Source organism: Pinus tabuliformis, chromosome J (assembly GCF_031772625.1).
Source record: "Pinus tabuliformis cultivar Carrire ecotype Pingquan chromosome J, CPIR1, whole genome shotgun sequence".
Taxonomy (NCBI): domain Eukaryota; kingdom Viridiplantae; phylum Streptophyta; class Pinopsida; order Pinales; family Pinaceae; genus Pinus; species Pinus tabuliformis.
The window spans coordinates 760,056,487-760,078,913 of NC_142295.1; the positions used below are offsets into that span (position 1 = coordinate 760,056,487).

General features: G+C 39.8%; 1 protein-coding gene across 3 annotated transcripts in view; it reads right to left on the bottom strand.

The window, feature by feature from the left end:
• Positions 1–21,563, bottom strand: part of LOC149228946 (uncharacterized) — a 96,928-nt gene extending 75,365 nt beyond the window's left edge. Inside the window, exons 1-2 of one of the 3 annotated variants that reach the window (XM_089378426.1) lie at positions 21,381–21,563; positions 20,764–20,944 (exon numbers count right to left, since the gene is read on the bottom strand). In XM_089378426.1, coding sequence (XP_089234552.1) covers positions 20,764–20,889 — 126 coding nt within the window. In that variant the 5' untranslated portion in view covers positions 20,890–20,944; positions 21,381–21,563. Of the gene's footprint in view, positions 1–20,763; positions 20,945–21,026 lie in introns of those variants that run through there. The other 2 variants (XM_089378425.1, XM_089378427.1) reach the window with 2 other exon arrangements.
• Positions 21,564–22,427: the final 864 nt, after the last annotated feature.

A 22,427-nucleotide genomic window follows, 5' to 3' on the forward strand; every position in this document is an offset into this window, starting at 1 on the left:
GCGAGTACAGGAACACGCGAGTGTAGGGACGAGCTAGGTAAGTATTGTATTGATGTGTTAAGGTTGAATTGATGCTAATGGAGGACAGTTTGGAACTCTGTTAGCAGCCATGTGGAAGGGTTTCCTAGGTGTTGGATGCCCTAACTAGGAGCAGATGCTACAGTGAGGATTGGTCACTCGTGGACTGTTGGAGGGCAGCGTGAGAGTGGACCAAGTGTGGACGTGATTGGGCACTTATGGTCTGCTAGAGGACAGCAAGATAGTGTCCAAGTTGGAGCCTGGTGAGCAACACCTTGATGGACAAAGGTAGTTGCGAGAGAGGCAGTTGTTGAGCTCAAGGGTCTGATCAACCAAGAGTAGTTTGTGGAGCTCGAGATGTGTGTGTGGAGAAGGGAATCTACAACAGAAGATGGGTAGTCCTCCTAGCCCGTGTTCATTGTGGGAGGAAATCTCAGCTAAAAAAGGTATGGAGCATATATCCATTTGGTCTTGTAAAGGCTGAGAGATGGGTCCAGCTTCTAGTAGAAGCTAGATGCCCCCAAACTCTCCCCCTAAGAACCTACCCTTTGGAGCTCCATTTGGGTATTTAAACAGCCCCCTCATTCATGTAAAGGGTGGTTGAAAGACTGAATACAATAATTCTGCTTTGGTTTTTCCAAAAGAAAACTCTTGGTTGGTCTGGTTGTGTACTGTAAAGGTTGGAGTTGCTCGCGCTGAAAATGCTTATCAAGTCTAGAATTGTCACAGTAATGGTTGAACAGCGAATTTGTTATGGTATCATAGTTCCATTTGTTGAGTTGCTTGTCATTTGAAATGTTTCTCTGCTACTTATTTTTCTCAACTATTGGTTAAATTCAAATGGAAACATTTTACGATAAGTCTTATCTTAGTTGATTTAGCTTTATTTCTTGTCTGCATCAACAAATATAAATAATGAGTTTCTTGGATTTATTCATGAATTAGGGCAGGGCTTGTGCTTCACTTGTATGTTGTAGGTGGTACACCCTTTCACCTTAACAGTGGAGCACCCCCATTTTCTTCATCCTTACTCACATGACCCCATTTGCCCAACAGAGTGGACACTGGTACCAACCTCTTTCAACCACCAAAAGTTTCACCTTCTTAACTTTTTCTCTTGGACAGCAAATCTAAAACTCACTTTGGTTGCTAAACTCAGTAGAAATCTGTAGTCCATACTTCTGCCAGAGTCATTTTTTTATGCTTTACGTGAAAGCACTAGCACTCTTAACCCTCACCAACATGTCATGTCCCTTCTCAAACACATTTGTAACAGGGTGTTTCCACACATTTTTGCAAAATTTTGGCCAAGGAAAAGAACCCAGCATTTTCGACTTAGGGACTTAGGAGGAAATTTGACTTAATCTGATTGTTAATGGAAGGTGGGGGCCACCCATGTGGGAATTCGAAATAGGCCATTCGAATGGCTTGGAGGGAATTCGAAGTGTTGGATGGAAGGGCCCACATGAGGCAAGGAAGGCCCACAAAACACATCAATACAAAATACCATTTGATTCGACATCATGTTGAGGCCAAGACAATCCACCTACGCCATTATTCCACAAATATGCAAATTGTAGACATCTTCACCAAAGCGCCTAAAGAGAACTTTCAAAGATTCAGAATGATGCTTGGACTAACCAACATCCCTTCAGATTAAGGGGGGGAATGTTGACACCTCATCTTTGATATTAGGTAAATCCATGTAAATACTGTAAATAGCAAATAAGGAGAATTAGAAGATGAAGAGACACTGGGAGATGAACCCCAAAAGTCTCTCCCTCCATGTATATATCTATGATCAATCTTAATGCAAACACAAAATTCGATTTGAGGAGTTACTCCCTGGCATGACATATCTATTTTGTTGTGAATAATTTGAACCAATTCATGGTGGAGCCAAGGCAGGTACATTAGGTAGTAGAATAGCACGTGTTGAGATACTTTAGAGGTACAATGGAGTATGGTCTAAGGTATCTTGGAGGAGATGGAATGAAGTTGCAGGAATATACAGACTCAGATTGAATAGGGAGTGTAGTAGATAGGAAGAGCACCTCAAGGTGTTGCTTCAATCTTGGATCAGTGATGATTTCCTAGTTCAACAGGAAGCAAACTTTCATGGCACTCTGTTTAATAGAGGCAGAGTATATGACAGCAAGTACAGTGAGTTGTGAGGCCATTAGGATTCGCAAGTTGGTTGCAAGATTATTTGGTCAAGAGTTGGAGCCTATGGTGATACACTGTGATAATCAGAGTTATATCAAACTCTTTGAGAATTCAGTGTTCCATGACAAGTCCAAGCATATTGAGATTAGGTATCACTTCATCAGAGACAAGATTCAAAAACGGGCAATGAAGCTTCTTTGTATCTCCACAAATGAGCAAATTGCAGACATTCTCACCAAACCCTTAATGAAAGGAAAGTTTGTGTTTTACAAGGACAAGCTAGGAATGGTGCAAAATACCTTCCTCGCTAAGAGGGAGTGTTGATGTTTGTAGCTCAGATAGGTACTTCTGCACAAGCCTAAGTGTCAAGGTGTGTGGAAGTCGCCTAATTACCTCTTAACCTTAGTAATTACTTTATTTATTAAAGTAATTTCTTTTTATGAGAAAAGTGAGTTTAATCTAATGAAATGCAAAGGTTATTTGCATTAGTGAATTAGATAAATCACAACCATTGATCTCAAGTGAAATTGAGATTTAATCTCAACTGTCAATCACTTTGGAGATTAGGGTTGTTGATTTAGTCATAACTCAAACTTATAAATAAAATATTGGGATAAGGGAGAAGACACATTATTCAGCACAAGACAGTGAGATAGTGAGGGTCTCAGTGATTAGGTGCAAAAGGAAATTCACTCAAGTGTGCAAAGTGGCCAAAAACAAATAGCAAGAGAGTTTCTACAACAAGGAATTAATCCCAGTCGTACAACAAATTAGCAAGGTTGAGTCGCACGTGGGAGAGAAAAAGCATTTAGGAAAGACCAAGCAGCTCCACACGTGGCGTAGATCACTTGTGCAAGTCGCACGTGTGAGTATAGAAAATAGTACAAAATGCAAGTGCACACGTGTGATGCCATGCAGCCACGTGTGTGGATCTATAGTTGTTGTAGCAACTCAGCTGTGCAGGGGGGTCGATCCAAAAGTTTTGAAGGGTCATACAAGTGCCCAGAAGTTCTTCAGAAATTTTCTAAATATTGTTGTAGCTTGTATTTTTAGAGTGGGCAGATTTTCCCACGTTGGTAAAGCCCTCGTAAGCTTGGACAAATTTCTGAATGAAAAGCTGAAATTCGAAGGGCAAATTATGTGTTTCGTGCAAATGAAATTGGTGGTTTGAATATTTGCTTTGATTTAAAATTATTTTTTTATTAGCAAGGTTGAGTCACACGTAAGAGAGCAAGAGCATTCAGGAAAGACCAAGCAGCTCCACACATGGTGTAGATCACTTGTGCAAGTCACACGTGTGAGTATAGCAAATAGTACAGCATGCAAGTGCACACCTGTGAGGCCATGCAACCACATGTGTGTGGATCTACAGTTTTTGTAGCAACTCAGCTGTGCAGGGGGGTCGATCCAAAAGTTTTGAAGGTTCATACAAGTGCCCAGAATTTCTTCAAAAAATTTATAAATATTGTTGTAGCTTGTATTTTTAGAGTGGGCAAATTTTCCCATGTTGGGAAAGCCCTTGTAAGCTTGGACAAATTTCTGAATGAAAAGCTAAAATTTGAAGGGCAAATTTTATGTGGTTTGAATTTTTGCTTCAACTGAAAATTATTTTTTTATTTACCTGTTAAAATCCTAGTATGAACGATTTTTGGGGTACCTAGGCAAAAAAAACCCAAAATTGGGGTTGGGGTAAAATTTACTCAATCAATTAAGAAGAAGAGACCCCTCTAGGAAATCTATAAATACAAGAGCGTTGAATTCATTTTGGAGCATCAATTGTGGATCATTTCATTTGTTTCTTGAGCATTAGCTCTAAGGGTTTAAGACACTTTTATCTTGTCAATTTCAATGGTGAAAGATACCACCCTAGTTGACACTTTCTATCTTTCTTCATTTTGTTCTGGCACATGAACACCAATTGGAAAGCAGCGAAATTCTTGTTAATTTAAATTCTGGTTTTGGCACAGGAACACCTTTGAAAGACAACGAAATTCCTTATTTTGTCTTGTTCTAGCCATAGGAACCCTCCATTTCAGGCAATGAAGCCTTTTCTTCGTCTGGTCTTTGTTTTGGCTACAGGAAATCATTCAATGAAGACAGCGAAATTCGTAAGGGCTTTGTGACAGTTCGATTTACACTTTAGAGGCTGGAACAAGATCTCGATGGGTGTTTTCTTCTAGTTTGAAACAAAGCTTGTGCATAGAGACACCCTTGCAAGGCATCCTACAGCTAAAGGTTGCATTTTTCATGAAAGACCCTCGCATGGGCAATCTATAGCAAGGAATCGACATGTTGGAGCATCGAATCACCTTGAGGATTTCGAAGGTCTCTGTCTTAGGGTTTCTAAGAGGGTCAAGGCCAAATCTTAAGCTCTGATTATGAACAGTGGTAAGGACAAAGGCCAAAAACCTTGGTTGTGGATCAAAAATAGGATTTTAACGATGGAAGAAAGGAACAAGAGTCCTCGTTGTGACCTCAAAACAAAGCTAAATCAACAGCAAAATCCTCATGATAGATTAAACAGGATTTGGAAGTTCATGCTTGGTAAATAGAAGAGAGTCGAGGGATGTAGCATCTAGCATAGTAAGTAGGTTTATGTCCAAGTTGGTCTGAATTGAATCTTAAGTGAAGTTCTTCATTATGGTATTTAGTTAGGGCCTCCAATCCTGTTGACCAGGAGTTTGAATTATTACATCTGAAGTCGAGGTTTGTTCTAGACTAAACTACGTGTTGTATGGAATTGTTTTGGCATTGCTCAATTTAGTATACTGTTGAATAATATATTGTTTTTGCCAAGGTTTTACACTATTGTTAGCAAAGGGATTGAAGTATTGGATGGACACAATGTTTATTGCATCATCAAAATAAAATTTGATGACTTTATTAAATTAAGTCATTGTATTAGGAAGAAAGGAGCAAAATTCTAGGGCAAAATTACCCTAGATCACTACAGTGCTATCGGAGCGTTGGAATCCTGCTAACCTGTGAGTATATAAATTTTGCATGCTTCCGAGAGATACAAGTAATGCTACAGTCAGGAAGAATAAGGTTAAACGTAGGGCAGCCATGGAGGATAAGGAAGAACGAGGAGATCCAGATGCCAAGGAGCTCTTACATGTGTTGATGCATGGATAGACAAAAAATAACAAATTTTATACTACAAGGGCAGCAGCAACGACAACAGTTGATGCAAACATTGGCCCAAGGATAGCAACAACTTGCTCAGTTGGTGACTCATCTCATAGGAAATCAAAATGTTGCTTGCAACAACAGAACTAACAAAGGAAGTAGTGGGAATCATAACCTGTGAAAATTTGGAAGCCCGAAATTTCTACTACAGCAACTGATTACGTTTCTCCTATTTGTTAATTACCGAACAAAATTATTTATTGTTTCCTACAATAAACACTGAAATGGATACATTGTAGCCTTCACTCATTAAATTAAATGTGGAAACAAGAAACTGAGCAAGAAAGAAATACACAACGCATCTACACAGTTATTTTTGGACAAATGTCCCTAAAAAAACCCAATGTGGGAAAACCAGTGCATCAGCTGAGCGTTTTATTATTGTGCAGTAGTTTTCTTAATACAATCTCTAGATGCCTTGCTAGCTATCCAGTACAAAGAATATCACTAACAAAGAGATAAGTGAGATTGCCTCACACTATGACTGGAGATCATGTCTGATCCAACCAATGAATGAACAGCCCCTCGTTGCCTCTGCGTCAGCCCAGCGTCATAGCGTCTAGGGACATTGTCACCCCTTCTACTGATCAATTCGTTGCCCAGGAACTTCGATTTTCACCTCCTGGTCTCACACCCCGGCTTCTGGCTTTTGATATCGATCCCTCGAGCAAATTTTCAAACCTCCTCAAGGCTTCTGCGCTGCCTCTACGTCAGCCTACGCTGACCAGCTTAGCCACTACGTTGCCTCTCCCGGATCTCTCTCTGACTTCTTTGCTGAGTATTCTCGGATCAGGAGTAATCTCCAACTGGAACTATCCCTGCCCCTCAATGCAAAAGATCACTTCGAAATTCTTTCCAACAGCTGCTCTACTTTAGAAAATAGATCTTCCGATCTTCACTCGATGTGTTCTCCAAGTGCCCATCGATGTCCTTCTTATAATCCTTCAGTTGAGAACTAACAGCCCAAATTAGATTCTAATCAATGGCTTAAATCATTTGGACTCGATCTTTGTCTTCTTCTAGAAGTTTCACCCACAGTTAGATTAATACCCTTTAATTATTTTACTTTCCTAAGTTTAGACTTAGGCACCCATTAAAATAAATAATTATTTTAATAAAACTGTCTCTAGTTGGAATTTTCCAAAGCAATTTCTGGGTATTGGAGAACGCATGTGTCTAAGCCTCCCTGCAAATTTTGGGACTTAGAGCACATCCGATGCAACCAGAAATCAATACTCCCTCTTAGCGAAATGTGCTCTAGTAATGCAACCTGCTGAAGCATAACTATGACTCTGAAACATCTCCCTCTACGTTGTTGATGTTTGACATCACTGCCCACCAACTACTGCGCAAATGTTGCATTTGTACTGTTGTTGGCCCTGCCACTGCCAATACTACAACTCCCTATCAAATTTTGCATCTGTGTTGTTGCTGGCACTGCCACTGCCAACACTGCATCTGCACTACAACCTTCTCCCACTGTTGCTGCTATTGCATCAGCAATGGAAAAGCATCCCAAATTACTGAACAAGTGTTTAGTATGATGCATCTCATTGTTGGAGTTTGATTGTTGCTAGTCTCTATGCTGACCCTTTGAAGCCTCTACGATGTTGATGACCTCTACTCTTTGCCAACTACACTATTGTCAACTCTGCTCTACGCTCCTCAGTCTCTAGCACTCCTGTCCACAGCAATTTTCACTTCGACACTCCTCTACACCAACTGACACTGATCCATCCTGCTACTTCTGATCTGGGCTCCCATAGCAAGAAATTGATCTGAGAGGTGGGCTCCTCAAGGATCCTACCCATCTGCAGTCCTTTCAAACTACAACTCTAGATCACCCCGCCTCCCTCCTGGCGGTATTTAGGTTGTCATGGCAAACTCCTCCTCCTCGATCTTCACAGGTGCAGCCTTCAAATCATGCTTCTCATCTTTGTCCTTCTTTCTGAGAGGACACAATGTTGCATAGTGACCGAATTCACCACACCTGAAGCATTTAATCTTCGAGACGTCCTTCTTACGCCTCTGCTACTCATGTTGTCCCTTGGATGCGAGGGTTGCATTCTCTTCCTCCTCCTTGGGATTTGACCCATTGTTGTTGCTTCCATCAAGTTTACACTTGACCAAGTCTCTCCTCAGTTCCTCTTGCTTAAGAGCTGCCCACATTCCTTCCCAGTCCGGCAAGTTCTCCCTTCCTAGGATGCTCTGGAAAAATACTTACCACTCCTCTGAAATTGAGTTGAGGGCCAGTCTTACCATCTCGGAAGACTGAGGTGTAGACCCCACAGCTGCTAGCTCATCTCGGGTCTCCTGAAGCTTTGCAAGGAACGGATCAATGCGTTCCCCCTTCTGCATCTGCGTGGACCTCATCTTCTGCTCTAAGTACATCTTTCACTGCTCGGAAGATCCTTGATACAATGTCGACAATGCATCCCACATCTCCTTGGCAATCCCTCTGCCAGCAATGTGACAGACCACATGATCCTTCACTCTATCAAGGATCATTCTCTTTGTCTTTGCCATCTCTCCCTTGTACTTTTTGAGCGGATCTGGATCTGTGTGCACAGCTACCACACTGTCAACATAGGTCTTGAGAAAATGTTCATCCAGAAGGCACGACATCCTTGTTGTCCAGATCGCATAGTTGGAAGCACCATCCAACCGATCCTGATCTCTCAACCCACTGGCTGCCATTTCTGCCACTCGAAAAAGTCAAATGACCTCCTCTCTCCTGTTGTTGCTTAGCAAATGAGAATTCAAATTCCCTGGCTAGGAATTCTATAAGGAAGAAACTCCCTCAAGTGGCTCTTCTTTCTTTTGACGTCTTTCAACCCAACAACTACCTGCAGAAAACTGCGTCACACCAAGAACCCCTCTTCGATGAAGCTTTTTCTGCGTTGCTCCCTCTGCCGCTGACAAATCTCGATCTCGAAATCCTACCTCTGTCAACTCACTTAGAGAGAGAGTTACCACGAAAATCTTGCCCTCTTGGCCTGAACTGTGCACTTCCTCTAGGGATTCGATTTGCTACCTATGCAGCACTTCGACTTCCCTTCTTCCTTCAGCGTTTGGCTCTTCCAGCACTGCTCTCTTGTTTCTCTTGTTTCACCTCCACCTCTAATACCATGTGAAAATTTGGAAGCCCCAAATTTCTACTGCAACAACTGATTACGTTTCTCCTATTTGTTAATTACTGAACAAAATTATTTACTATTTCCTATAATAAACACTGAAATGAATACACTGCAGCCTTCACTCATTAAATTAAATGTGGAAACAAGAAACTGAGCAAGAAAGAAATACACAACACATCTACATAGTTATTTTTGGACAAATGTCCCTGGAAAAACTCAGTGTGGGAAAACCAGTGCAGCGGCTGAGGGTTTTATTATTATGCAGTGGTTTTTCGAATACAATCTTTGGATGCCTTGCTAGCTATCCAGTACAAAGAATATCACTAACAAAGAGATAAGTGAGATTACCTCACACTATCACTGGAGATCTTGTCTAATCCAGCCACTAAATGAACAGCCCCTCACTGCCTCTACGCAGTCACTGCGTCAGCCAAGCGTCACAGCCTTTAGGGACAGTGTCACCCCTTCTACTGATCAATTTGTCACCCAGGAACTTCGATTTTCACCTCCCGATTTCACACCCCGGTTTCTGGCTTCTAATATTGATTCCTCCAACAAATTTTCAGACCTCCCCAAGGCTTCTGCGTCAGCCTATGCTAACCTGTTTAGCCACTGCGCTGCCTCTCCCGAATCTCTCTCTGACTTCTTTGTTGAGTATTCCCGAATTAGGAGTAATCCCCAACCAGAACTATCCCTGCCCCTCACTTTAAAAGATCACTTCGAAATTCTTTCCGACAGCTGCTCTGCTTCAGAAAATCGATCTTTTGATCTTCACTCGATGTGTTCTCCAAGTGCCCATCGATGTCCTTCTTATAATCCTCCAATTGAGAACCAACAACCCAAATTAGATTCTAATCAATGGCTCAGATCATTTGGACTCGATCTTTGTCTTCTTCTAGAAGTTTCACCCACAATTAGATTAATACCCTTTAATTATTTTAATTTCCTAAGTTTAGACTTAGGCACCCATTAAAAATAATTAATTATTTTAATAAAATTGTCTCTGGGTGGAATTTCCCAAAACGATTTATGGGTATTGGAGAATGCATGTGTCTAAGCCTCCCTACAAATTTTGAGACTTAGAGCACATCCGATGCTACCACAAATCAACATAACCCTAGTCCCCCTAATACTAGGGAAACCAACTGAAGGAGTCATCCACCGTTATTTCCTCAATTCACAAATAATCAAGCCACAACAAACCAAGAAGTTATTGAACCAAATAGACTGTTGGACGATTACTTTCGGGAATATGCAACGCTAGAAGAAAACACACAAGCAGCCATGACCTTCAATGAATACAGTAATTTCAGATTCAGAAACAGACCCTGGGGACAACCTAATTCTGATCTAATACACAAAGTAAGTAAACTTTCCCTTCCCTCATTTGATAGATCATCTAAATGTATAGCAAGAGCTTAGGTGCTAAAATTGGACACCTACTTCAAGCTCAATCCTATGGCGGAAGCAGACGCGATCCAATTTGCCACATTACATCTAGAGGGTGAAGCGGATGAATGGTGGTGTCATGGTCTAGTAACATTGGGGCATGCCAACATCACTTCTTATGAAGGTTTTATGCAAAGGATGATAGAAACATTTGATAGGAAGAACCTACACATCCACTTTAGAGAATTGGTACTACTCAAAACAAATGGGATCAAACGAAGAGTTCATTGCAGAATTTGAACAAATCATTGTCATGATACAGATATATCCGAAGAAAGATTAGTCATGCTTTTTACAGAGGCCTTATCTAGACCTCTACAGGGCTAGGTTAAAGCATTCAGTCCCACAACCCTTCAAGAGGCTATCAAGAAGACTCATGCTATGGGAAATGCAGCAGCCAAATCTAAAGCCCCTCCAAAGCCTTTCATTCCCCCAAAAGATAAGGAGAAGAATCCCCTACAACGTGATTGGCCCAAAAACAACAGGTAAGATCAGGAAACACGAAGTGAACTTGGGCGAAAAAAGTCATGCTTGACTTGCAAGGAGCCATGGGAACCAAGACATCGTTGTTTAGGTAAGAGGAAAATTCACTACATGGAAATAGTCTCTGATGATGAGGAGGAAGGAGAGGAACCCACTTCAAATATTGAAGAAAAATTGCCACATAAGGAAGCAAAAGAAGAAGAAAAACCTAGCAGCCCCGAGGAGGAACAACCACAAGAGGAAGCGAAAGGAGAAGAAAGGCCCAACAAAGAAAAGAAGACACGACCGCAGGTTAGGATTGCAACCCTTTCAGGCATGCCCAAGTATTGCACCTTCAAGGTTAGGGGAGTCATCAAAGGACAACGCATCACAGCACTAATTGATGGAGGAGCCACACAATTTCATTGATGCAGCACTAGTGGCCAAGAGGGGACTTCCCACTGAAGAGTTTGAGGGCTTGGATGTGATAGTTGCGGATGGGTACAACTTGGATTGCACATGAATGATCCCAGGTTTGAGCGTAACTCTCGATAACTATACTTTTACTAGTGATTTCCATGTAATAGATCTAGCAGACCTCAATATGGTATTAGGGGTTCAATGGTTGTATTCGTTGGGCAAGCACGTGATGGACTCCCAAGCATTGGAGATGGAATTTAAAGCACCAAATGGCAGTAGGGTAGTCTTGAAAGGCATGGCTAATGGCAACCCACAGGTCATTTCAGCCAGAAGGATGGAAGCCCTATTCAAGCATGGAGATGTAGCATATGCAGCAGAATGCAGGATTATGAGCCAAAAGACCCCTAGCAATGACAAACCGCAATATAGGACAGATATTCAACAAGTGCTAGACAAGCATGCTCAGGTGTTTGGTGACATTCCTCCAGGATTACCCCCTAAGAGAGGGTTTGAGCATACTATAGAACTGGAAGAAGGGGCCAAGCATATCGACATCCAAAGAAATTCAAGGACAAGATAGAGAAGACCATTCAGGAATTATTAGCAATGGGCCATATCAGACCTAGCTCGAGTCTGTTCGCCTCATTCGTGGTTTTGGTGAAAAAGAAGGATGGCACGTGGAGGATGTGTATTGATTACCGAGCTCTCAACAAGAAAACCATCAAAAACAAGTATCCTATTCCCAGGATCGATGAATTACTGGATGAGCTTCATGGAGCAATATATTTTTCAAAGATTGACTTATGATCAAGGTATCATTAAATACAAGTTCATGAGCAAGAAATGTCGAAAACAGCGTTCTAGTGGCACTACAGAGACTTTGAGTTTTTGGTCATGCCATTTGGACTAACCAACGCTCCCACCACTTTCCAATCTTGCATGAACAACATCTTCAACAAGCAGCTAAGGAAGTTTTTATTAGTATTTTTTGACGACCTTCTCATTTACAGTGATACATGGGATGATCATTTGGATAAAATCTTGAGCATCATGCAGGAACAGTCACTTTATGCCAAGGCATCAAAGTGTGAGTTTGGATTGATAGAGATTCTTTACTTGGGACACATAATCAGTGCAAAGGGAGTACAAGTTCATCAAGAGAAGATTCAGGCAATATTGGACTGCGTTAATTTTTCTCCAAGGGCTATATTGTTCTTTGCTTTGATAATTGCATTTATATTTACATATTCATTGTTAAAATTGGCATCTAGGGCCAAATTCCACCTTGGGACAGCTCATATGATGGAGATGATTAATGCATTGGATTCTTCTTTTCGAGAGGTCCAAGTTCGATATAAAGATCATCTCATTCGGACAAGCAAAAGTGTGATTTTGAATTTATTCTCTCACATGTACAAATTGTTCAAGTCGGCCTCAGCTTAATATAGGCTCAAGAAGCCCAATAGATGTGTCTCTTCATCGACAACAAAGTGTATAAATTGAAGAGACCTCTCTCCTCATTTGGACATCATCCACTCAACCATTCTTCTCTTTCTTCGACAGATTGGTTCATACAGCTTGGGGATTTTCTCTTTCTCTCACACACGTGCGGCTAGGAGGACTGTTTTTCTGGGCTGAAACAGAACCAAAAATTTCAGAGTGTTGACTAGTGTTGACCAACGTTGACCACTGCTGATTTGAACGAAATTTGATTGTGTTTTGGAGGCAGAATTTTGCTCTCTTGACGCTGCATTGATTGGCATGAAAATCGAGGCATTTGGGGTTGTTTGACCTGCGTTGACCGCAGGCCTGACTGCTGTTTGACTGAGTTTGACCAGTGTTTGTAGGACTGTTTTGGGTTGACTTTGACCCTTGATGGAGACCAAATTGATCTGCCTTTGACCGAGCTTCAAAGGATTTTTGCTGCTGATTTGACCAGCATTGACTTTCTGCCATCTGGTTAGTGCTTAAGATTGACTGCAGTTGATTGCAGATTTTGACAGGGCTGATTTGACTTTGTATTGGGCTAGTCTATTTGACTTTTGTACTCTCTCTCTTTGCTGAACTATTGAATAATAAGAAGAATATTTGATCAAGGGGTTTTCCCCACATTGAGGTTTTTTCCCTAGCATCCACCAAATCTGGTGTCCTCTTGTCTTGGTTTGTTTTCTGCATATGTTTTTATGTTCTATCTGCATTTACTGTCAATATGATTAATGGTTGATGTGATTGCTACTGAAAATTGTTATTGGGCTGCTAAAGAACATTTAAGTAAATTGTGCTGAGCATAGAACATTCCATTGTTATCTAAAATTAACATCCATTCACCTCATAACATCATCAAATCATTAGCAATTATATAGAAAGAACAATATTCGCAGAATAATAAAAGAAATATTGGAAGAAAAACAAACACATAAAGAGACACAAGAATTTGGCCAGAGACCAGGGCAAAACCCCACAAGGAGGAAAACCCAGAATTCTTATTCTTCTATTAGATTTCATCAATTATTCAGCTGAGATCCATAATGAAAAGCATCAGTTACAACAGGACACCTAGGTCTATCTAAAACAGTTCACAACTTCATTTGTAAACTGTTATCATATACTACATTACATCTGACATTTATCAAGTAGTTGTCAGTGCCAATCAAAATAGAATCAATACCAAAGACTACCACAGCCTGTTGTTGGCATCATGAAGAGGGTTAATGCCAAATAGAATCTGCTGTAATGAGGTCATTGACTTACAGCTGAGTAAGGACAACTGTACCAACAAGGATTCTACATATGTAAGTATCAGGCTTTTACTGCGCGTATCTCAGAAATACATCAGAAGGTGCCACAAAACAGTTCATGCATAACAAAGTATCCTTCTGCTGCGATAAAAGGATGCCATACCAATACCGCTCGGCATATACCAATTACTTCCCTAAATATATCAATGTTTCTCTGAATATACATCTGATGTCATATCAAAAATTGTTCTATACTTCCACGATGCCATTTATAACTAAGCAGGACGGAGTTGAAATGTTAGAGAAACCATATATGAAACTGCAGAGAAACTGTACATATAATGTATACCATATAGACTGCTGCTAAACTGTGCATCGATGTCAAGATTCAATGTTGCTTATACATAATATAGTGATGCCAATGAAATCAACCACTCATGAGTGTCAAGACCATATATAAACTAAAGCATTGAGACATACGTATATATTATTGTGTTGAGACACATCATAGAGGCCATATATACTTTGTTACAGAGGAGCCGAGAATGAAGTTGTGCCAACCGTCTATATATATCAGAAAGAACATACCAAATACTGATGACTGTAGATTGAGGAGTAGGACCATGAGCATACATGGTTGAGATCGTACCCATCGTGCGTATACCACAAAGATTGAACTGAGACAAACTGTTGTGAACCGAGACCAAAGCCTTACCACACAGGAGCTAACTTAGGCAGAGTTAACCATAACGCTGAGATAATTAAACTGAACCATCATGAAGAAATGCGAATCCATAGATCATTTTAATACAGTGATACTGTAACAATCTGAGAAACCTGTAGCAATTACAGAGACGCGCAGACAAACTACATGAGGAGAGAAAGTCTTGTTCGTGTGCGAGCCAGGGATTATGAGATATATGGTTATATCATGAGGCCAGAGATCGAAGTCATCAGAGATCACGCATCCATAGTGGAGACCGAAACCATCATGACATATTCACGTCAGAGATCGAAACCATCCATTGCAGAAATCTAACTACAGGATTTTGTTGATCAACGTCGAACTACAAACTTTTGTTCCACGAACCATTCATGTCTCCAAGTATGATTTATGACTTAGGATAAATCTTTATATATAATCTCTTTTGACCAATTTTAATCGAGCCAACTTTGGACTCTTTAGAGGGAAACTGATTTAATTTGAATTTTAAGTTTCGCTCCAAATATATTTGCTTTAATAATGATTTGTTAAATCAATTTAGACCAATTGAGTTTTTCGTATGACCAACATAAACCCTCTTTAGGGTTTCTTACGGGAATTTCTCCCTGGCTGCCAATTTTAACAGACTGGCCTACACCCAAGAGCCTAAGTGAGTTACGAGGATTCGTTGGGATTTGCAGCTATTACCGACGGTTTGTGAAAGGTTTCTCTCAGTTAAGTGCACCCTTGACAGATTTAACCAAAAAGAGAGCATTCATGTGCATAAAAGAATCCAACGAGATGTTTAACAAGCTCAAGGAAGTGATGAGCTCATGTCCAGTTTTAGCCCTCCCCAGCTTTAGTCAACCTTTTATATTAGAATGTGATGCATTAGGAGAGGGAATTGGGGTTGTCTTAATGCAAAAGGGCCACCCCATTGAATTCAAAATCCGGAAACTCCGTGATTTAGAGAAACTTTATATACGACAAGGAGATGTTGGCTATCATGCACACTTTGGCAAAATTTAGACAATATTTGGAGGGTAAGATCCAGGCCTATGATTTTGATAGAGTATGTGAAAGGGAAAAAGAATATTGTGGCCGAAGCGCTTTCCAGGAAGGCTGCGGCATGTACCTTATGGAGCTTACAGAAAACTGGAAGACTCAGCTCTCAACAGAATATGCCAAAAACCAGTTTGCTTGCACACTAACTGACAGGCTCATTCAAGATGACTAGTATAAAATAATTGATGATGTCATTTATTATAAAGACAATATATACCTGGTTGCGGAATCTACCCTCAAAGAGAAGATTTTGAAGATCACGCGTGACATTCCATCAGTTGGACATCAGGGGTTCTTCAAAACATACCAACAGATTAGGGAGTGTTTTTTGTGGAACACTCTTAAGAATGATGTGATGAAATATGTCAAAGAATGCGTGACATGCCAATAGAATAAGGTTGAACACACAAACACCCTGCAAGTCTTCTCCAACCTCTACCAATCCCAGAACAAAAATGGGAGAGCATCTAGATGGACTTCATCACAGGGTTACCCAAAGCGCAAGGAAAGGACTGCATTTACACCGTGGTGGACAGGTTGACCAAATTTGCACACTTCTTTGCAATCCCAACTGACTATTCGGCCAAACAAGTAGCAAAATTGTTTTACAAAGAGGTCTTCAAAATTCATGGACTACCAAAGAATATAGTCAGCAATCGGGACAGTAGGTTTATGGGTGCTTTTTGGCACAAGCTCTTCAGACTAGTGGGAACAGAATTATCCCCTAGTACTAGCTAGTAGCTATCACCCACAAACAGATGGTCAAACAAAAATCATGAATAAGTGGATTGAAGGGTACCTACGCAATTATGTGACGGGTCAGCAAAAAGCATGGATCAAATGGTTGTACCTTGGGGAGCATTGCTACAACACCACCTACCATTTATCCATTGGGATGACGCCCTTCAAAGCACTATATGGGTATGATGCACCATCCTTTATCGACAAGATTTTTGGAGACAGCAAGGCACCTATTGCTAAAGATTGGATATAGGAGAGTCATAACATTCTCAAGGTACTCAAGGAAAACATGCAGGTTGCTCAAAATCAACAGAAGTTGTACGCAGACTAGCATCGAACAAAACGCAACTTTGAGGTAGGAGACCTCATTTTCTTGAGATTGCAACCCTATAGGCAGCCTACACTCAAGAAAAGCAACGCAGAAAAGCTGTAGCCTAGGTTTTATGGGCCTTACAAATTTCTCTAAAAGATTGGCGAAGAGGCATATGAGTTAGAACTACCGAGAGACAGTGAAATCCATGATGTGTTCCATGTGTCGTGCCTCAAGAAGGTTGTGGTACACCAAGTCACAACCTCTATCGAATTGTCGCCATTAGACGAAGAGGGACAACTGGAACTGATTCTGAAGACGATCATGGTTGTTCAAGAAAAGAAGTTAAGAGGGAGAGTAATCCCAGAATACCTTATCAGATGGAAGAATCTACCAGAGGAGGACGCGACATGGGAAGGAGAACGAATTTAGTAGCACCCGAATTTGCAATTGCTTGAGGGCAAGCAATTTCGAGCAGGGGGGTTGTAATGTCCTCTACGAATTAAGGATGAAAGAAGGACGAAATAACCTATCAATCCTCGTACGCTACAATCCTCAAGAAAGGGGAAAACCCCAAAAATACCCAATGTCTGGACAAGTTTTGGAGTAGTTGAGCAAAGAAACCTAAAATTGGGGTTGGAGTAAAATTTAATCAATCAATTTAGAAGAAGAAACCCCTCTAGGAAATCTATAAATACAAGAGGGTTGAATTCATTTTGGAGCATCAATTATGGATCATTTCATTTGTTTCTTGAGCATTAGCTCTAAGGGTTTAAGACCCCTTTACTCTTGTCAATTTTGGGGGTGAAAGATTCCACCCTAGTTGACACTTTCTATCTTTCTTTATTTTGTTCTGGCACAAGAAGACCATCTGGAAAGTAGCAAAATTCTTGTTTTGGCACAAGAAGACCTTTGAAAGACAACAAAGTTCCTTGTTTTGTCTTGTTCTAGCCACAGGAACCCTCGATTTCAGGCAGCGAAATCTTTTCTTTGTATGGTCTTTGTTTTGGCTACAAGAAATCATTCAATGAAGACAGTGGAATTCGTAAGGGCTCCATGACAATTCAGTTTATACCTTGGAGGCTGGAACAGGATCTCGATGGATGTTTTCTTCTGGTTTGAAACAAAGATTGTGCATAGAGACACCCTCGCAAGGCATCCTGTAGCTGAAAGTTGCATTTTTCGTGAAAGACAATCGAATCACCTTGAGGATTTCAAAGGTCTCTATCTTCTGGTTTCTAAGAGGGCTAAGGCCAAATCTTAAGCCCTGATTGTGAACAATGGTAAGGACTAAGGCCATAAACCTTGGTTATAGATTGAAAATAGGATTTTGAGGTTGGAAGAAAGGAACAGGAGTCCCCCTGAAACAGAGTTGAATCAGCAATAAAACTCTCACAATGGATTGAACAGGGTTGGAAGTTTGTGCTTGGTAAACAGAAGAGAGTTGAGGGTTGTAGCATCTAGCATAGTAAGTAGTTTTATGTCCAAGTTGATTTGAATCGAATCTTAAGTGAAGTTCTTCATTGTGGTATCTAGTTAGGACCTCTGGTCCTATTGACCAGGAATTTGAATTATTACATCTAAAGTCGAGGTCTATTCTGGACTTAACTACGTGTTGCATGGAATTGTTTTGGCATTGCTCGGTTTAATATATTGTTGAATAATATATTGTTTTTGCCAAGGTTTTATATTGTTGTTAGCAAAGGGATTGAACTGTTGGATGGACACACTATCTATTACATCATCTGAATAAAATTTCACTATTTTATTAAATTAAGTCATTCTTTTAGGAAGAAAGGAACAAAATTCTAGGGTAGAATCACCCTAAATCATTACATTCTTGGAGTATCTTGGAGCATCTTGGAGGTCTAGGTTGGGGTTTATCCCTTGGAGGTTGGAGATTAGGGTTTTGTGATAAAACGCTAGGGTGGAATTGTGAAGAAGAGGAAGAGAGGACTTCTTGCCTTGCATATGGATCTTCTTGGTTGCTATGGTTTTGTTGATTTGCCCTATTTTGAGAGCTGGGAGGATTTGTACTCGCCTTGAAAGAAAGCTATGGTAGGTACATGTACTTCAATTTGAGGATATTAATGAAGTTTCCAACCATCCAAAACTTGTGCAATTTCCAGATTTTATTTTCAACTGTATATGCTCTTTATGCATTCTTATTTACAGCCATATATGTCTTGCTGATTTGACATATATACAAGGACAATTGTTATGTGATGTGACATCTAAGTGAAGAATATAAGGAGCTGATTTCACTGCTGTTGAACTGCTGTTATTACTGTTGTAAAAGAGTATTTTCAGATCTGGTTATTGGCTAATACGTCACCCTAAAAGGGCTGAAACTTATCCCTTTGCTTTGGTATCTTTTCTCCTTGAATTGCCAAGAAGATTAGTTTGGAAGTGAAACATTGTACTCCTTCAACTATTGTTTGTACCTTGTTTTACAGCAGCCTGAAGGCTGAAAATTCACCACATTAAGATCCAAAAAAACCTTCTAGGTTGAAGGTGAAATTTCCGTTTTGCGTTGAATTTTAAATTCCATGAAATTTCCTTATCCCATTGATTCATTTCTTGGTTATTCATTGAATATTAATAAAATTCTCTACCCTTATCTTATCTATCACAAAAATATTGAAATATTTATCAATCCCGTGTTTATTTATCGTCTTTATACCCACATAGGCACTTGGCCAAAATCCATCAAATTTGTCGATGAGAGCATCATCCTTGTAGCTTAGGGCATTGTTTCCAACCCATTCTAAAGAGATAGAGAACACTATCATGCTTTTGAATTTCTCAATAGTGAAATCTTCACTTCCGCCAAGTGGTTTCCATGAATGGGGCCACTAAGGGGTAGATCTGTTGATCTCACTCCTTAATACTTATTTCCAAATGTCCTCGTAAGAAATCAACTGATCTAGGTTATTGGAAGTTCCCTGCTATTTTCAGCATTCTAGGTTGAGAATGCAATGGCTGTAGATATGCATAACTTTCTCAATCTAGGAAACGGTTACGTAGAACCTTTAGATGAAAGTATTGTTCCCATAACAAGTCATGGTCACTCGTTTTGATGTGGCAGACCCTTTGTCCATACCTGAGATGAAGAAATCATCGGATTAGTATGAAGGGGATATTGTTCAGATGTTAAAGATATTTATTCATTAAACAAAGAAGGATCAAGTTGTTCACTCTCAATATTGTTCACGCTTGCTTCAGTTGGACTGCTAATCCTATAGTTTAGGCTCTTGACTTTATCTCTGAAGAAATCATAATGGTTGGCATGAGAGAGATAACCCACTTCCTCACCACTCTTGCTCTAGTTAATTGGAAGTTGAAACATGTAAGGGATCGTACAACTTCAATTATATTACATGAGAAGCGACTGCCTTTAAATACGAAAGACCCTTTCAACTTGCCCCCTCATGTGCCCATTAGCTAAAAAGAAACTTTTCTAATTCTTGGAGGGAATATAAATCTATTTGGACACCTAAACAGGGAATATTTATATACTAAGAGGACAAATTAATAATAGTAGTTACAATATAAAACCACAAACCCTAACACTTCGTATTTTCAACTTGACAAGAGATGATGAACACTAATTCGTAAATAAGGTGCTCATCATTGTGCTTCTATTACTCCCATTCAAGAAGCGGAGATCACAACCACCTGCCCCATTTTTTCCTAGACTAGTTACTCCTCTCTACTCTTTTCTCTCAGTAACCTCAACCAAGGAAAACATGGCAGCCACTTCCATGGGACCAGTGTTACTGCGACACAAAACACAGACACCTACCTTAATAGGTTTCTAAGGCGAAGAGTTCTAAACTGATACATTGGCACCGTTTTCCAATATAGGTCGGCCGAAAAAAAAAAATTCAACAATGGCGAGCATCTATCAGAAAACCTATAGACCGTTGTTTGCCCAATCTAGACCTCTTTTCGAATCCAACTGAACTCAGAAAATATTGGAATTACAGAAGAGCACGAGGGCATGAAGCAAACTGTTTTAGTGATTATATTCTCACATAAGTAATATGATGCACAGGATATTAACCAAATTTATCTATTCGACTCTGATCTAAGCTTCACAGGAGCATTTATTTCTAAAAACTATGCGAATTATATAGTATTAAGCTCAACTCCGATATAATCTTCACAGAAGCATTTATTTTCAAACAACTGTGCGAATTATATAGGATTAAGCACATGTGTGCCGCAATCTGTCAAAATACTTAGAAGAACAAGCAAATGGAAAATGTATTAAAGTGCCTAAAAGGCTGAAATGACGCTGAGAAACGTAGTACTTCCTGAAATTAATCAAAAAACACAACAAGAAGGTTCAAAAAAACTCGCCTTATGTGAAATCGCAGAAAATTCCGGCATCATCCCCGCGTAAAATGTCCTGCGCTCTGCGATGTCGTCAACAGCAGAGACTTTCTGAATATGGTCGGAGACATCACCAACGCGAATGTCCCTCATTCATTTTCCCGCATCAGCTGAGAATATCCAGATGGGTTACTACGACAAATGAACCCTGCAACAGCCGTGGATTCATTTTAAACGAGGAAGAAACCAACAGAAAATCTCCAAAAGCTGTTTTCTACTATTTTAGGCACCTAAACTCCAGGCACCGTTTTCTTCCTAAACCCCGGCTTGTAATTTCAGACATAGCATTGTGCTTGCAGTGCGTCCTCTCAAGGTCGCGAGTTTGAATTCCAAATAGAACTGAAGCCGGCACTTGGATATGTGGTCTTGTACTTCGAGATTCCCAAAATAAAAACTTCCAAGCTTGAGGAGAAACCAAAGCTGGGACTATAAGTCTCCAGCTCGAATCCTTCAACTGCAAACAGGCCACCACTTCGAAGACTCCGAATTCGAAAATGCAACCTGTTCTGCTTTTACACTCATCAAACCCCTATTATTGGCGGTATGCTGGGATGAAACTGAAGGTTAAAAGCCGAGGGTCAAACCTGCTTGGCTGTCTGTAACCCTTTCCGTGGCATACTGTGACGATGGTGCAGTGACAGAGTAGTATCGCAATATTTGACTTCACTGCCTGTTCAATTAATATCTTGGACTGGCAACTATAATTATCGATCGTCGCACCGGGATTGTGTGCCTTCTAAATTGTTTAAAATGGAATTATACAACTGAGTACTTAGTGCAACACGTGGGATTATTTCTTTTGTCCCATCCCAGACTTGAAGTTTGTACGTAAGAGTACCGTGTTTCCTCCGCCACATGTAGAATCGAGTAATAGGTAATGCCATATGTATTCTCGAGTAATAAGTTATGCCACATGTATTATCGAGCAACCGCTAATCTTCGTTTTATTAATAAAATACATAAATAATAATAAGTTTTGTTTGTTGAATTAATGTTTAAAAAAATTAATGTCACATGTGTTATCGGGTAACAGCTAATATTGCTTTTTACAAATTTAATATTATTATATTAACAGAGAATTGGCGTGGTTGTGATTTGGATAAGTTTATTAGGCATGTGGAAGTAATTATTTTTGAAATTAAAAAACCAAAACAACGAAAGTCCATTTGGTGAGGTGGAAACACTTTTTATATTTTTTACTAATTTATTTCGGAAATTAAAAATAAAATTGGAAACATTTTTAAATTGGTGATTAAATTATTCATAAAATTAAAAAATAAAATAACAACAATCCATATCGGAATATCGGAAGGTGGAAGCATTTTTTAATAAATAAAATAGTAATAAAAATAATATGATATTCAAGTATTTAATTAGTTTAGTTTTATTTTGATATTGAGCGTGAAAGGGTGCAATCTTAAGGCACTTCTTGTTATGGATCACCAATTCAAATTCTTGGAGGATTAGCTTTAAAAAAAAAATTGTTGGATTTACAAAGTGTCTAGAGTATTTAAAAAGTGTAAACATTTTCTCTTCAAATTTTTGTTATTTATAAAAGGGTTGCACTTTTAAGGATGTGATCACGTAAAGATTGATATACATTAGTTGTGTATTAGTATAGATTTATCTCA